Source organism: Lepidochelys kempii, chromosome 9 (assembly GCF_965140265.1).
Source record: "Lepidochelys kempii isolate rLepKem1 chromosome 9, rLepKem1.hap2, whole genome shotgun sequence".
NCBI lineage: Eukaryota > Metazoa > Chordata > Testudines > Cheloniidae > Lepidochelys > Lepidochelys kempii.
Genome location: NC_133264.1, coordinates 85,252,002 through 85,267,514, shown reverse-complemented (window position 1 = coordinate 85,267,514; position 15,513 = coordinate 85,252,002). Strand labels below are relative to the sequence as shown.

At 46.3% G+C, this 15,513-nt stretch overlaps 1 protein-coding gene across 3 annotated transcripts in view; it reads right to left on the bottom strand.

Annotated features, from left to right (window-relative positions):
- Positions 1-15,513, bottom strand: part of COL4A6 (collagen type IV alpha 6 chain) — a 192,053-nt gene that overhangs the window by 4,053 nt on the left and 172,487 nt on the right. For all 3 annotated transcript variants that reach the window (XM_073361233.1, XM_073361232.1, XM_073361234.1), the window contains 16 exons: positions 13,816-13,959; positions 13,284-13,409; positions 12,782-12,963; positions 12,459-12,522; positions 11,442-11,516; positions 10,085-10,192; positions 9,178-9,285; positions 8,646-8,717; positions 6,997-7,122; positions 6,472-6,588; positions 5,424-5,585; positions 4,301-4,399; positions 3,546-3,692; positions 2,233-2,349; positions 693-884; positions 144-430 (listed from right to left, as the gene is read on the bottom strand). In XM_073361233.1, coding sequence (XP_073217334.1) covers positions 144-430; positions 693-884; positions 2,233-2,349; positions 3,546-3,692; positions 4,301-4,399; positions 5,424-5,585; positions 6,472-6,588; positions 6,997-7,122; positions 8,646-8,717; positions 9,178-9,285; positions 10,085-10,192; positions 11,442-11,516; positions 12,459-12,522; positions 12,782-12,963; positions 13,284-13,409; positions 13,816-13,959 — 2,126 coding nt within the window. The remainder of the gene's footprint in view (positions 1-143; positions 431-692; positions 885-2,232; positions 2,350-3,545; positions 3,693-4,300; positions 4,400-5,423; positions 5,586-6,471; positions 6,589-6,996; positions 7,123-8,645; positions 8,718-9,177; positions 9,286-10,084; positions 10,193-11,441; positions 11,517-12,458; positions 12,523-12,781; positions 12,964-13,283; positions 13,410-13,815; positions 13,960-15,513) is intronic.

Genomic DNA, 15,513 nt, shown 5'->3' with positions numbered 1-15,513 from the left:
GCTAGTTTTAACAGTTGCGTCCAAGAAACTGAAAGCTTCACAACGAGCTGACCTAAGGAGTGAATACTTAGGTTTTAATGCCAATATTAAAACAAGCCTCGTACAGTGTGACCGTCTTTGCATTAACAAATCGATTTTCTTACCATTAGGAAAGAGTATCCGATCCACAGGCTGCGCCAGCCCTCGGGGCACTGCGGGATGGTAATGTCCTGGCTGTGTACTGCAATAGCCTGGGAAGGTGCTTCACACACTGAGCAATGACTGATGTACTGTGGGATCTCCAGACGGCTCACTGGCATCATGGGGATGGGAGCAGTGGTGGAGAGCCAGTAGGATTTGTCATTTCGGCTGGCATAGTAGCACACCTCATAGATGTTGCAGTAAATAAATGGCATGGTGCTGAAGCGAGGCAAGCAGGAGCCAGCAAAACCTGGGTGGGGGAGGGAGGCAGGGAGGAGGGGAATGGAGAAGAGAACAAAGGGCTCAACAAGCTGCTGCCAAAAGGCAAGAGCTAGTAAAGACCAGACCCAGATGATAAGCAAGTGGCAAGTATCATTGCTCCCTCAGTGTCATATTCCACCCTCAGATTCACACCTCTTACAAAGCCCAGTGAAATCAGTGGGAGTTGTGCAGTGTGTACGGGGGAGTGGAATTTGGCCTGCCTCATTTGTGACAGAGACTTTTTGACTCACCTAGATCTTGGTTGTGCGCCTTTTCCTGCCCCTCCACATACAGCAAGCTGTAACCCTCCCAGAGCTTATTCATTCCAATTGGGCATGGTGGGATCTGCTCTGACTGGCTGTGCTTCACCAAAGTGTATCCAACGCCTACACTCCGACCCGGCATTCCGGGCAAACCAAACAGGCCTGGCTTTCCAGAGACACCTGGGAGAGAAAGTCAGTCACAAGTTGCGAGTACACTGTAAGTTAGCTGACTTGTGTTTGGGCATTTATGTCACTTCTGCCCTACCTGCAAGCAACGTAAAGCTCAAGTATTGATGGGTGCTATGTGATCGAATAGGCCCGGCTGAGTCTCAAAGCCGATCAGTACACTACGGTACTGACTCACCATTAATCACTTTCCATACCATTAATTTTTCTGTGTCTCACCCAATCACAGTGGTATGCAGGCATTAGCAACTGTAGTTCATAATACAATAATTCTGCCTTGCCCTTCTGGGTGAGGCCCTCCAGCACTCGTTAATTCTCACACAAGTGCTGTAGGTGGTGGTGTTTTACCCTGATGGCACAAAGGTTCAGTAGCTTGTCCCAGGTTACAGAGCTAGTCTGTGGTACAGCCAGGAACAAAACCCAGACGCTCTGACTCTCAGTCAAGCACCAGGATGTGCCTCCCATTCACCATCCCACTCCAACCACATTTCTCCTTTCTGACTCGCTCCTTTTCAAATTCTACAGGGAATGCCCTGCTCTTGTGCTTCCAAACCCTCCTGATGACTCCCTATTTATTACAGCTAGAAGGGTGTCCAGCATCCTATACAATGAATCATCAGTAAGGCTAAGATTTTGTCATGGATATTTTTACTGAAGTCACGGATAGGTCACAGGCAATAAAGAAAAATTCATGGAAGCCCTTGACCTGTTGGTGACTTTTACTAAAAATATGCCTGACAAAATGGGGAGCTGTGGAGCCCCCACACCTCCGACAGCAACTGGGCAGCTGCAGGGGCCCCATCTCAGAGATCTGGGGGCCCCCACCACCTGTGGGGGCTTGGAGCTCCAGGAGTTGGGGGGCAGCCAGGAGTTGGGGGGAGCCCCTGCTGCCCACAAGCTCGGCAGCTTGAAGCTCCGGAGGGCCACTGCCACCTGTACCCAACAGCTCCTGGGCCACCGTGGGCAGCGGGGGACCCTAGTGCTCCCAGCCGCTGTGGGCTGAAGTCATGGAAGTCTCTGGAAGTCACAGATTCCTTGACCTCTGTGACAAAATTGTTGCCTTAATCATCAGTATCAACAGATAGTAATCGCATACGCTAGAGCATGCTGCAGTGGGTGAGTTTACTCCCAACTGTCTCACTAAAGGTGAAATTCACATCAATGCAGACACAAGGCACAAGATCCTGGGCACCACATAGGTCCTTCTTTTTTAAGTCTATAACGTGGAATTTCTGTGATGTCTGTGGCCTTGGGCGGCATCCCTGCATTAGGAGGCCAGCTGAAATCTTGCTGATTGAGCACTCGTAGAATACCAAAAGAACAAATTAAAGAATAAAATTACCTTCCAATCCTGGTGGCCCTGGAATACCTGGGGTTCCTGGATCCCCAACTGTGCCATCTGGCCCCGGTAAACCAGGACGGCCCACCTGACCTGATCTGCCTGACAGACCTTTTGGACCTGTAATTAAATGTAATGATTATTATTTAATTTGCTTCTCTCATCAAAAACTTCACTCCTGGCATCAACAGGAGGATGTATCATGATTAGCAATGCTGAGGGCTTAAATTTACAATTTAACAAATTTAACAAATTAATAACTTGGCACCGTGATTCAATATGACCTATGACATGATGCGTATAACATGTTCAAGCATTACAAATGAACAGAAGAGACAGTGTTCAGATCTGGGTCAGGCTTAGGCTCCAGTGGATTTGAGTTTGAAGCCAAAGCAGAACTTGGATTCAGGTTTGGATATGATGCCAGTAAAATTTTGTGATTATTTTCATCTGATCTCTCAAGATTTCTGCCATTGTAAACAGAGAAAACATTACCTGGTCTCAGAAGACTACCACCATTTTTGGGCTAAACCCTTACAGAAACAGTTATCTTTGATTGATTTCAGCCACATCCAAATGGGCATCCTCCAATTTTGGATCTCATATGCTCCAAAGTTACATAATGGCAAGTTTAGATCCATGGATTTGAATCTAAATTCCCCTCTCCCACCTGCTGTAAAATTCAATAGAATTAGCACTTGAGGTCTCTGTTTAATATTGTAATTTTGTGCTTTAGACCAGCGTGCAGGGAAAAGAGCAGACACCTACTGGGATTTTGTCTCTCCAAGAGCTTGCACCTTGAGAAATTGTGTTAATATTTAAGATTAAGTTGTAATCATTTCCCCAAATGACAAGGAACATTCAGCATTGCAGTGGTGGCTATGTAGGATCTGATCCTGCACCCACTGAAGTCAATGGCAGAACTACAACAGTGCAAAATTAGGTTCCTAAAGCAATGTGTTACAGTATTTCATGTTGACACAATCTCAATAATTCTCCAAAATGAATCATTCTCCCACTGATTAGATCTGCTGCCAGATCCGCGTTGCCATCATGCCAACTGCATCATGATGGCTGCTTTCAGTTCCATGAACCTAACGCAAAAGAGACTACAAAATCCTGTGAACATAATGTACAAGAAAATATTTCTAGCCGGTTCTAATAAAAAGAAAAGATAGATACACTGAGGTCATTTCCATTACAAAGCTTCTAAAGAAAAGCATATGAACTTTGACAGCACAATTTACAAAGCCGCTTCCTGTGACTGCAAGAAGTCCAACATTTCAGTTTCACTTATTTGATGTGCTGCTTTTTACCTTGCTGCCCATCTGGTCCCTGAAATCCACGATCTCCAGCATAGCCAGGGACCCCGTCAATTCCTGGCAGACCAGGTAGCCCTGGAGGAACTATGACTTCTTCTGGTTTTGGTACTAGGCCTGGAGCGCCTGGTAGGCCCGGGAAACCTGTACACATTGCAAATGGTACCCTAAGCACCCCACATAAAGTGCACAGATAGGATGATCTACTAGCCCAAGGATGTAGTTCAACAAATTGAGAATGCCCTGTATGTTAGCACTGGGTATATTCCCATGACTTCCCAAGCTCTTGTTAAAAGTCCCTAATTTCCCTAAGTCCCAGCCCCTTTTTTATTTTTTTGGCTACAAATACAGGTTGTTGGGGATCTGGGGGAGAAACAGTAATCCTCCTGCCCACCCTCCTCCCCAGCAGGAAAGACAAAGAGATTGATAGAAAGATCAACACAGAAACAGAGAGAGTTCCAATTTCTGCAAGCAGTTGTCTCCACAGAGAAAACACTAAAGAAGATACATTTTAAGTAACAAAGTTGCAAAGACGGTTCCCAACATTCCCAAAGTCTGGGCGTGTTTGGAGCTGGGTTGCTGGTTTATGCCCATCCCCATTTAAAAGTCACCAAAAGCTCTGGCTTTATACTTGGGCAGAAAAAAGGAACAAACCCCAAAAGAACAGAAACCCGCTCACTGTGTTCCCCGACCTTCCACCCCACAAGCTGTTTGCAAGTGCAGTACAGCTCTCCAAACCATCCTGTGCTCACCTCGACGGCCAGTTTCACCTTTCAGCCCAGGAATTCCAGGGTCCCCTGGAAGCCCATCTTTACCTGGCATCCCCATAAAGCCTGGCTCAGCCTTCACACCTGAGAAGATACAGAGCAAAGAGTAATGGATCTCGAAAACGAATCCCTGGTTCTGTACCTGCGTGAAATACTGGCAGATGCACCGGGGGGCAGAGGTGTGGTTCTAAACGACATAGTCGCACCCTTGTGTCAGTTCTGATTCCCAGAACTGACTGGCACCTCCGCGGGGCTACTCTGTGAGAGCTTCCACTGTAACATTATTAGCGGGGAATCTTACACTGACTCTGAAATCATTGCACACATCATTCCCTCTTGTGGAAAAAGCCATGGGAGGGGGTTCTGGGGAGGAGGTATCTTCCCCATGTGAAATTTTTCCCCACTGATACCCCCAAGGGGGCAGGGTTTGCCCTCACGAATAGGCCCTGGAGCCCACCCACAAACCCAGGGAACCTGCCAGAGGCCTCGTGCTCTCACAGCAGCTTTGATCTCCAGTGTCCTTCCTCACCTGGCTCCCAAGCTCCATAGCGCCCGTAGAATGATGCTTCCTACAGGGGGGGACCAGAGGAAGGGTGATGTGCTCCCCCACTGGCCCTGCCTGACTCCCCACAGACCACTCTGTCTCTGCCCCCTCATGGATCTCCAAGTCCATGGTGTGGCCAAGGCGAGGCCCAGAGGATGTGTGGATGGGTAGGAGAGAGCTGTGGCAGCAGCTCTTCCTGGCCAACAGAAGAGGGGAGATCTGTATGTGGATCTGGGGATAGGCAATCCCAACCAACAGCAGCAAACAGCAAAGACAGTGTTCCTGTCTGTGGGCAGCTGTTACCTAAAATAATGAAGAGAAGTGAAAAAATGCAAGGTGGGATTTTCAAGAGTGCTCAGGGCTGGGTGGCCTATCGTTGCTCCATCCCTGTAGGTAAAAATGGAGTGCTTTGGAGAAACCTACCTTCAGCGTTCCCGGAACAGAAAACAAATCCCAGAGTGACACACACCTACATCAGAGCTGATTTCACAGCTATCAGGCTCACAACATGTGACAGCTCTTTATACTCCCAGGGGGCAGCTTCAAAACCCTGTACAAAAATACCTTTGAGTCCTGAAGCTCCTGGAATTCCAGTTGGACCAGGGAGTCCTATGTCACCCTTTATGCCTGGCAAACCAGGAACTCCAGGTAAACCTGGAAGGCCGGTATCACCTTGATTGGAGGCTGGGCCAGAGAGCCCTCGAGGACCTGGAGGACCTGGGGGGCCTAGGAACAAAATGGGTGAGAAAAATCAATTCCTGTAACAGACAGAATGCTCCTATTATCCTCAGCTGGTCACCCTATGGAATACTCATTCATTCACTCTTTGGCTGCATGGGAGCAAGGTTTCCAGGGTGAGGGATCATCAAAAATATCATTTCCCCTTCATAACAGTCAGCTCAGCAGGCCAGGAGGAGGATTTACTACAAACTATTGTGTTGTAGGTCAAATCTCTATTGCTTTTGGTTCCCCAACTGCAAGCGACGGGAGTTCACATCCCTTCCCCCTGCGAGCGCTGGTGAGTCACGCTGCACTGTGATTGATCAGAGTATGTACAGTGATGCTCTTTGCGGCAGGGACCGTCTGTTTGTTCTGTGCTTGTACAGCGCCTAGCACAGTGAGGGCCTGGTCCATGAGTGGGGTTCCCAGGCACTACCGCAGTACAAATAAAAAAGGAACAACAGGAATGAGGATGATAACGACGGCATGATGAAATCTGAATACAATAATTAAATCATACTCGTGATTAATGAGAAATTGTTATTTTGCATTTATATTGCCACCTTTCACCCAAGAAGCTCAAAGCATTTATGAAGTTGGATAAGCACAGTATTATTATCCCCATTTTACATCAGGGGAAACCGAGGCATAGAGCAATAAAACCATTTACTCCAGGTCAGTGGCAGAGCAAAGAACAGAGAACCCAGACCTCTTGATTCCCAATCCCTGCTCTAAACACCAGATTAGACTGACTGATTGCTCATAAAATCCAATTTCCCCTTCTCAGCTGTTCCCAGGAAATGTGTATATGAATGGCAGTCAACCTTGCCATTTCCACAGTTAGAGCATATAACACAAATGAGGTACACGAAGGAGGCTCTCATCTTCATACCTGGATTACCATCCACTCCAGGACGGCCAGGATCACCACGTCTCCCAGGTATATTTGAAGGAAGAGAGATGCCAGGAGGCCCTGGTAAACCAGGCAGACCCAAGGTACCTGGAGGACCTAGAATTACAGATGAATATTGAAAAAAAACCAGGCAATGCCTGCATTCCTATTGTGATCATCAGGGATGATCCACGTGGACAGTGTAACATCAATATGGATACAGGATGTTATCCCAAACAACACCCCCTCCAGGGAAGGAACAAACCCCCTTTCTCATTAGCACCACAAGAGAACTATAAAAGCTAATTCAAACTATGCACTCAATCATTTGTCATACATTAGACCATGCCATACCTTTACTTTGTGTTTACAAATCAACAAACCAATGGCCCCTTCACATCTTTATGACTGTGAATTTCCATTATTAAACTACACTGTCCCTACATATACTCCCTGCTGTCCCAAGTCTAGGTACATTCGATCAGTCAATACAATTCATCTGCTTCCACAGACATTACTATTTACCCATGTCTCCTGATGATCCTTTCTGCCCAGGGAGTCCTGGGGCTCCTAGGCCAATGCCTGGGGAACCTTCTTCACCCTTAGGACCTGGAAGCCCTGCAGGGCCATTCAGTCCAGCTTCACTCAGACCTAATCAAACATGTTTAAAGGGGACAGAGGAGCCTTTTAAAACTGCTTGATGTAAGTTCATTTGCATGTTCAGTCAGTATACAGTGTTAGCCATTCACCCCTCTACTGCCTGGAGTTCAGAGAAATCACTGGGGCCGAATCTGGTCCCAACTCCAGTCCCTTATATGCTGCTCTGGTGGTGCACAGTGGATGTAAATAAGACCCAAGGGGCTGGGGAAGAATTCTCCCAGCCTAAGAACAGCATAGCCTTATGCTACTCCTTTTGTGAGCCTTGGTGTAAGGATGTGCCCTTGGTGCTTGGTGCAACAAGGATTCTGGGTTCCAGTGAAGCCCATAGACAGCTTGGGAAAGTCAATTTTGCCTTCCATCCCCCTGGATTGTGTCTTCTGTGCCGCTCCTCTCAGGAGATACAATACAGAGTTGAACCCACTGTTCAAAGGATTTCAAGATGGAGGGATCAATCAACATCCACTGCTCAAGAAGATCTGGAGTGAAGCATGAGGTGCTGCAGGATAGAGGCAGGGCTCTGGGAGATGCTTCCCATGGTGTGCTTGGCAAGAGCCAATATTATATAGTCTTTCCATTCTCACAGACGTGAAAATCAGAAAACAAATGCAAATCATTTGAGTGCTTCAGAAAATATGGCAATTGTCTTTATTTCCCAAAAATAAAAACTTTGAAATCAGGGAAACATGGAGAGCACTAGAGAGATATTTACAAACTAGAAATTTTATGTTCAGTCTTAACACTGTTTATGTCCAGTAACGCCTGTGCTTCTTTCATTTATCCAGTTACAATTTAAAGTTAACAAATCTGATGTTTGCTATCATTTTTAAAATGTTCAGACTTAGAGGATGATTCTGACTAGATATGCCTCTCTCCCCATATGTCTTTCTCCACCTCTTTGAATTTGTCAAAACATTGTTGAGAAAAAAAGAACTATTTTTCATATTACCATCAAAATATGAAAATCCAGCAGAACATTCCTAAGTGCAGCCTACGGGCCTGGTGCTCTCACTCATGTGAGGAAGCCCACAGACTTCAGTGATGCTACTCTCATGAACAAGGGCTACAAGCACAGGCCCAGTGTAATTGAGATCTATGCGGCAACTTGTCATCTTTAAACCAAAACCTAACCAAACATCCAAATGTCGTCTGGGTGAAATCAGAGTAACGGAAATGAGGGAGAGAACAGGCCTATACTTTCATCAAATTAAATTCGTAGTGGTTACAGGCTGGTTCAGGTGTTGAGGCAGGACTTACAACCCCAATGGCACCTGCAGAAAACATTCTGCTCTTGTTTTCATGTGTGAAACCCCATTGAATTCAGTGCTAATGCTTCATTATTGAAGCAGAATTTGGTCTCACACATTTAGTAAGAATACTGACGCAAGATGCACAATGTGGGTTCCTTGTTATTTCTGTTAAATCCAGAACATGACTAAAATGGAGCCATTTTGTGACAAACTACGTCGTCACTCAAACCCCACCCCTCTAAATATACCCCAGCGGCAATTTTTTACCTGGTGTTCCAGGTGACCCTTTTGTGCCTGGTAAGCCGTTCAGACCATTTAAACCAGGAAATCCAGGGAATCCTGAGGAGACATTATAGAAGCTTGAATGGACAGCCAATAGCTTGTAGCATATAAGAAGCTGCTAATCTGAAGGAAATGTACAAAACAAGGAGGCTGTGCATGCGTTTAGTGCTTCTGGAGATCAATGGAAGTAAGATTTTCCTCTAGACACCTCCCATTAATGCAAGATGAAGAGCTTTTCCCATAGTCACTTACTTTTATAGTTTTACCTGCAACGAAACCCTACTAGTGACCCAAACCTCAAAAATCAGATAAGAGCCTCTCCCTTTTCAGACATTCTTCGGGTTTTGAACAGCTGGAGCCAACACTGACACCACTAAGAAATGAGGGGCAGTTACTAATGCCCACCAGCCCAAGCACAGGGGGCTACAGCTGTGCTGTCTGCTATTTCCTGCCCACCCAATACGCCAGTTTCTTGATTTGACTTTTTCCCCAGGTGGAAAGTTAAAGAAAGATGCACCTTTTGGCCCTGCTATCCCAGGGAGTCCGATGAATCCTACAGGTCCAGGCTGCCCTGGAGAACCCGGGAGACCTGCATTTCCTCGCAACCCAGCAATTCCAGGGAGACCTGAAAAGAAGTGACAAAATGACAAGGGATGGACTTTCACACATGTACCCGCACTGTTGAGAGTAAGCATTGGACAACTCTCTTTTACAATTTGCAGTCTTTCACCCTCTCATGGCAATGTAAAGTAGAAGTGGTGGATGAGCAAACTGCTACCTAGACAAAGCAACCCCAAAACACACACTCTCTATTATCACATATCATCACAACAACTAGCTGTAGAATATTTATCAAACAGTTTATCTGATTAATTTCACTATTTTTTCCCATATTAATTATTCAACCAATGTGTTTTTCATCATCTGCCCAGATTATAGACTTGGGTAAATAATTCACATATATATACATTGACTATCTACATTGTTAATCATGACAATGGCTGGAGAACCAGCCACGGAGAGCCTGCTGTAAATTACCATCTGTAACTCACACCAGGGATCATTCGAACCCCAGAAACAGCGCAGGACCCAGGAGGTGCAAAGGTGGCTAAAACTCAGCTCTCCTCCTCCCCTTTCCCTTTGGCTGTATCTTCTGTGCTATGTTACACAGGCGTTACAATGCAGGATCTGCCTCTAGGTTTATCACTACAGAAAGTGGTCCTACCTTTCAGACCAAGAATAGAGGAAAATACAGAGTGCCAGATGACAGATGTGTCTGTTACTAAAGGTCTTTTCTGTTTATTTCTCTATTAAGATGAGGCAGCCCTATCACAAGCAACATAAGAACAAAAACTAAAACAACAAAACTATATCTTTGACCATCCACAAACCTCACTGGTTAGATGTTATGCTCACTGCCATACCTGGTGGTCCTTCTTGGCCAAGGTCACCTGGGACACCTTTAGGCCCATCCAGGCCAGTGCTTCCTGGGTATCCTGGTTCACCCTTTGACCCATCTTTCCCCCTCTCACCTTAAATGATAAGAGCGAAAATCATGTTAGACCATATAAAAGCCCACAGACCATACCATCATGTATCTGTTATCTAAGGGTTGGGAATGAACTAACAATTCTGCTTTGCAGTGCTATGGCCATTGGAGTGGACTATAGGATACTGCAGTTATGATCTCCCAGTATCCTTTGTGAGGTCAAGGGATGAGCAGCAATATCCAATGGAGCAGGCTACTGGCCAGACGGAACATTTGCAACCAATCACAGGTCACTGCCGAGTACTAGGAATAAAAAAAATAAAAATGGGAGAGAGAGACAGGAAGGTCCTTTCTACTATCAAGAAGTCACAGTAATTTCTGTGTCACTATGGCTCAGTGGGTGACTCTCTCCCCACTGGATCAAAAAGTTATGGAGACTCATTTTAACTGTTTGCGCTCAGAACTTCTGAAAATCAGGTTCTATAAATTCTAACTTCATAACAAGACTTTGCTGTCACTGCCGTCCAAGGCTAGGCATTTCAGATGAGACACCTAATCAATGTCAATTTCTGCCCATCCCTAGAAACTGTGCAGGTGGAAGTTAATGATCCCATGGCTTTTCTTTTTTAAAAAAAATAAAAAAGTGTCCCAGCATCATTCCCCCTTTCAGCTGAACCAGTTAATAGTCTTAGGTTACACCAAATCTTAGTGGCATAACAGCTACTCTGCTTGCTTTGAGGACGTTATCTCAATGCTCTATACTGCACTTTGGTTGAGATCCTTCTAGAAGAGGTGCTATGATATATTTCAGTAACTTGCCCAAACTCATATGGTAAGTCAGCAGGAAAGGTGACTTTCGGTCCACTTCTCTAACCATAAGGCTACATTGCTTCTTCTCTCTAATCTGGCAGAGAAACTATACTAGAGAAAGACCTGAAGAAAATGAGAAGTATATGCATTTCCTGATGCTGCTGCACCAAAGGCCACTGAACAGGGGCCTGGACAATGCTATCAGGATGCCAGAGACTGGGTGCTCTGGAACCTACAGAATATGAGAAGTTAGGTGGGACCTGAGGGTTGGGATTGAGATTAGGATTTTGGCTGGTTTTGGAGCATTTAGAATTTTTTAGGCTCAGGCATGGGCCAGCTTCTAATCCCCACATCTCTCATCTGCACGAGAAGACTCAATAAGTGTTTTCAGATAGTAAAATCACAAGCTTGTGCAGCAATGCCCAAGGATAAACCCTGCAGCTTTCATTCCAGAAATTCATAACCATCAAGGGTTACTTTACCTGGGAATCCACGGTCCCCTCGTTCTCCTTTATCTCCTAACCCACCAGGAATTCCAAGCGATTCCCCCGGGTCACCTGGTAGAAGTCAAGAAAGGGAAATTTTGCTCTCCAGACTTGATTGTGCTGGTAGACCATTCTGTAATTAACCCATTCACTCCTGAATTGTAGCTTTTACATGTTGCTTACTACTCTTTCTCTTGAAAATACACCTTTGCTACAGTTCAAATCCACGGACTTAACAAAGGCAAAACAAATTACTTGCCTGGGGTAAAATAAATCCTTTTAACAATATTTGCATCAGCTTTGGATGCAGAGCTATGCAATGATCCAATAAGCCACAAATTAGATCACAGGTAACACCTAGCTTTTCACTTCACAGCTTCTATTTATTTATACGATTGATACAGGATTATTTTCTAGATCTCTGGATGTCTCTGGTATTGTGCTATGGAGAGAAGGTTCAAAGGCATGTTTGCTATTTAAGCATCAAATTCCCACTAAATTCCAATGGGAATTGGGATCCTAATTCCTTTGAAAATCCCAGCCTAGCTGCATATTTAGGTAGGTGGTTAAAACAAAGAGCACCATCTACTGGCACACAAGAGTATGTGGCATTGTTCATTGCTTTATGGTCCACTGCAAAAAGTTCCCTGACTGCATCTCTTAACATGTACAACTCTGTTAAAACAACCAGAGCAGGGGACAGTTGAAAATTGCCTCTCCTGTCTGCATTGTGATTCTCAGTGAACTAAGTGCATTTAAATAACAACAGAGGGAGGAATACACAGAGCAGATTTCTAGTGGATTTACCTCAGAAGGTTTCTGGTAACCACTGACTTGTCCAGCCACCCATCCTGTATTTTAAGGGACGTCCCCTATTTGCTATGAAAGCTGCTCAGAATATTTACATACAAGCAAATCAAAAACTGGCAACTTTTCCCTCACAGTCTCTCACCCACTCTCTTCTGCTGGGTCACACTCTAGAAAAGGCCTGGGGGCTGGAAATCATTTTCTTACCCTTTGGACCGGGGAAACCAACAGTTCCTGGGAACCCTGGTGCTCCTGAGATACCCTCTGAACCCTGGAAAAAATAATAGATGATTATCCTCATGCCTACTGCCTGCAGCCTGGGTTGTGCTGATAGCAGTGAATTGCGCCCCAATCTGTCTGGAGAAAAAAGAAAACCCTCTTTTTCATTTATCAGTGCCAGCTATTACCAGAGGAGAGCTGATTTTATCAGTGAGGTGGTGTGGTAGACAAAAGTACTGCCAGCCTCTGTTGTTCTGATACAGTATGTGGGATTTTTCTAAGTGCACTCAGAATGGAAGATGCATATTTACACTTTCTCCTGGAAATCCGGGTAATCCTATGATTCCAGCCTGTCCTTTCTGTCCTGGCAAGCTGGGTGGTCCAGGCAGGCCTGGGAACCCTGCATCACCAGGTAGTCCTCTATCTGTGGCTGGCGATCCTCGTGGACCAGGAAGACCAGGTTGTCCACGGGGTCCAGGGAATCCTTTATCACCTAAATGTATATAGCAAACAAAAATGTGTGGCTACATCATCATAAAGACATTCAGCCCAGTCAAGAAGCTTATTCTTCAATGCTCCCTGCAAAGAAGAGGAGGAGATTTCATTATTTCTGCAATAAAGAAGCACAGCTTTGAAGAGCAACTCTTGATTCAAATTCAGAGTGGCTGTGTGGAAAATCTTTGTAGAATCTGAAAGTAACAATACTGCAGGCTGCTAAATGGACAGAACATCCTCTGCCCAGAGCAATCAGAATTACTGGGTGGTTAGTGGTGGCAACTTTCATTTGGAACGTATTCTAATGCCGGTAAATACCTCTAGGTCCAGGGAATCCTCTCAGTCCAGGTGACCCACGATCACCTTTGTCTCCCTTGAATGCCAATGCCAATTCTGGAGGCCTAAGAACCGGGAGTCCAGGTGGACCTCGATCACCCCTGTCACCTGAAGATGTAAGAGAATTAAGCTGTACGAGAGAAGGGTCTCTTAAAAGTGTTTAAACACAAGAGGCCTGGATTTCAGAGCTGCGGACCACCTGTGACGCCCACTGAAGCCATTTGAGCTGTAGGTGCTCAGCACCTTTTAAAACCAGGCTACAGCTACTTTACACCCCGAATAGATAATAAACTGGCAATCAAAAAACGGAAGCAGCTCTCCTCCCTTGCTGCTCTTGGGCCTAGGGTGACCAGTGAAAAATCAGGACAAGGGGTGGGCAGTAATAGGGTCCTATATAAGACAAAACCCCTAATATCAGGATGGTCCCAATAACATCGGGGTACCTGGTCACCCTACTTGGGCCCCTTGCTGCAGCAACCCAGTAATTTAGTCACATTTGTTTTTCAGCGCTCACCTTTTAGACCAGAGGGTCCAGAATATCCAATATTTCCTTCCCTTCCAGCTGACCCAGGAATTCCTTTCAGCCCACTCACCCCAGGGATACCAGGCAGGCCTGGCATGCCAGGAAAGCCAATCAACCCGGGAGGACCCTTTTCACCTATTTGGAAAGAAGTTGTAAAACAAAGTGAGAAATTCAGTCTTTACAGGTATTTTTCATACAAATAGAAGTGGAAGCTGGGAGCAGGGCAGGTACGGCCTATTGCACAAACCCAGGCAGTCAAAAATCCTAGAGCACAAACGTAGGAGAGTTCTGCTAGATGTCTCCATTGCTGTAGTAAGCCTCTATTCACCACCACTTACTCACTAGCTTCCAGTTCACCATCAAGAGTCTATTCCTGTTCCCACTAGAGCACACAATACCAACTGATCCAACTGGAGCAGCATGTGCTTTCAAATCATGACTGACTAGCCTCGTAAAATAAAAGACAGTTACCTTTTCCGTAACTGGTGTTCTTTAATATGTGTTGCTCATGTCTATTCCACAATAGGTGTGCGAGCTCGCCACGTGCACCGGTGCCGGAAGTTTTTCCCCTTGCAGTACCCGTAGGGGGGAGTGCCCCCCCGACCCGTGGAGAGTCGCCTTCCCGGCGCGGTATAAGGGGAGCTGCGCGCTCCCCCCACCCTCAGTTCCTTCTTGCCAGACAACTCTGACAGAGGGGAAGGAGGGCGGGATGTGGAACAGACATGAGCAACACATCTCAAAGAACACTAGTTACGGAAAAGGTAACTATCTTTTCTTCTTCGAGTGATTGCTCATGTGAATTCCACAATAGGTGATTCCAAGCTATATCTGTTGGAGGTGGGTAGGAGTTCACAAGTTCCCAGGACAGAGGACAGCCCCGCCGAACCCGGCATCATCCCTGAATTGGGAGACGATTGCATAGTGCGAGGTGAATGTGTGAACCGAAGACCACATGGCAGCCCTACAGATGTCCTGAATGGGATGTGGGCCACAAAGGCAGCCGACAAGGCCTGCACCCAAGTCGAATGTGCCCTCACAATGGGCGGCGGGGAATCCCTGCCAGCTCATAACAGGTATGGATGCATGAGGTGATCCAACTGGAAAGCCGCCGAGTGGAAATCGGCTGGCCCCTCGTGCGCTCGGCTGAGGTGACAAACAGTTGCGAGTACTTTCTGAACGGATTGGTCCACTCGAGGTAGAAAGCCAGAGCTCGTTGCATATTGAGCGTGTGGAGACGGCGCTCCTCACTGGACGCCTGGGGCAGAGGACTGGTAGAAAAAAATCCTGACCCATGTGGTAAGCGGAGACCACCTTCAGGAGGAATGCGGGGTGTGGACAGAGCTGGACCTTATCTTTATGAAAAACCATGTACGGAGGCTCAGAGGTCACGGCCCTGAGCACCGAGACTCAGCTGGCTGATGTGATTGCAACCAGGAAGGCCACCTTCCATGAGAGGTGTGACCAGGAGCACGTGGCCAGTGGTTCAAAAGGGGGCCCCGTGAGACGAGTCAACACCAGGTTCAGGTCCCATCGTGGGAGTGGGGGTCTAGAATATGGGAAAAGATGGTCCAACCCCTTGAAGGACTGGCAAGTCATAGCATGGGAAAATACTGTGTGCCCCTGCACCAGCGGATGGAAGGCCAATATGGCTGCCAGGTGATATTGACTGATGAAGGCGCCAGACCCTAG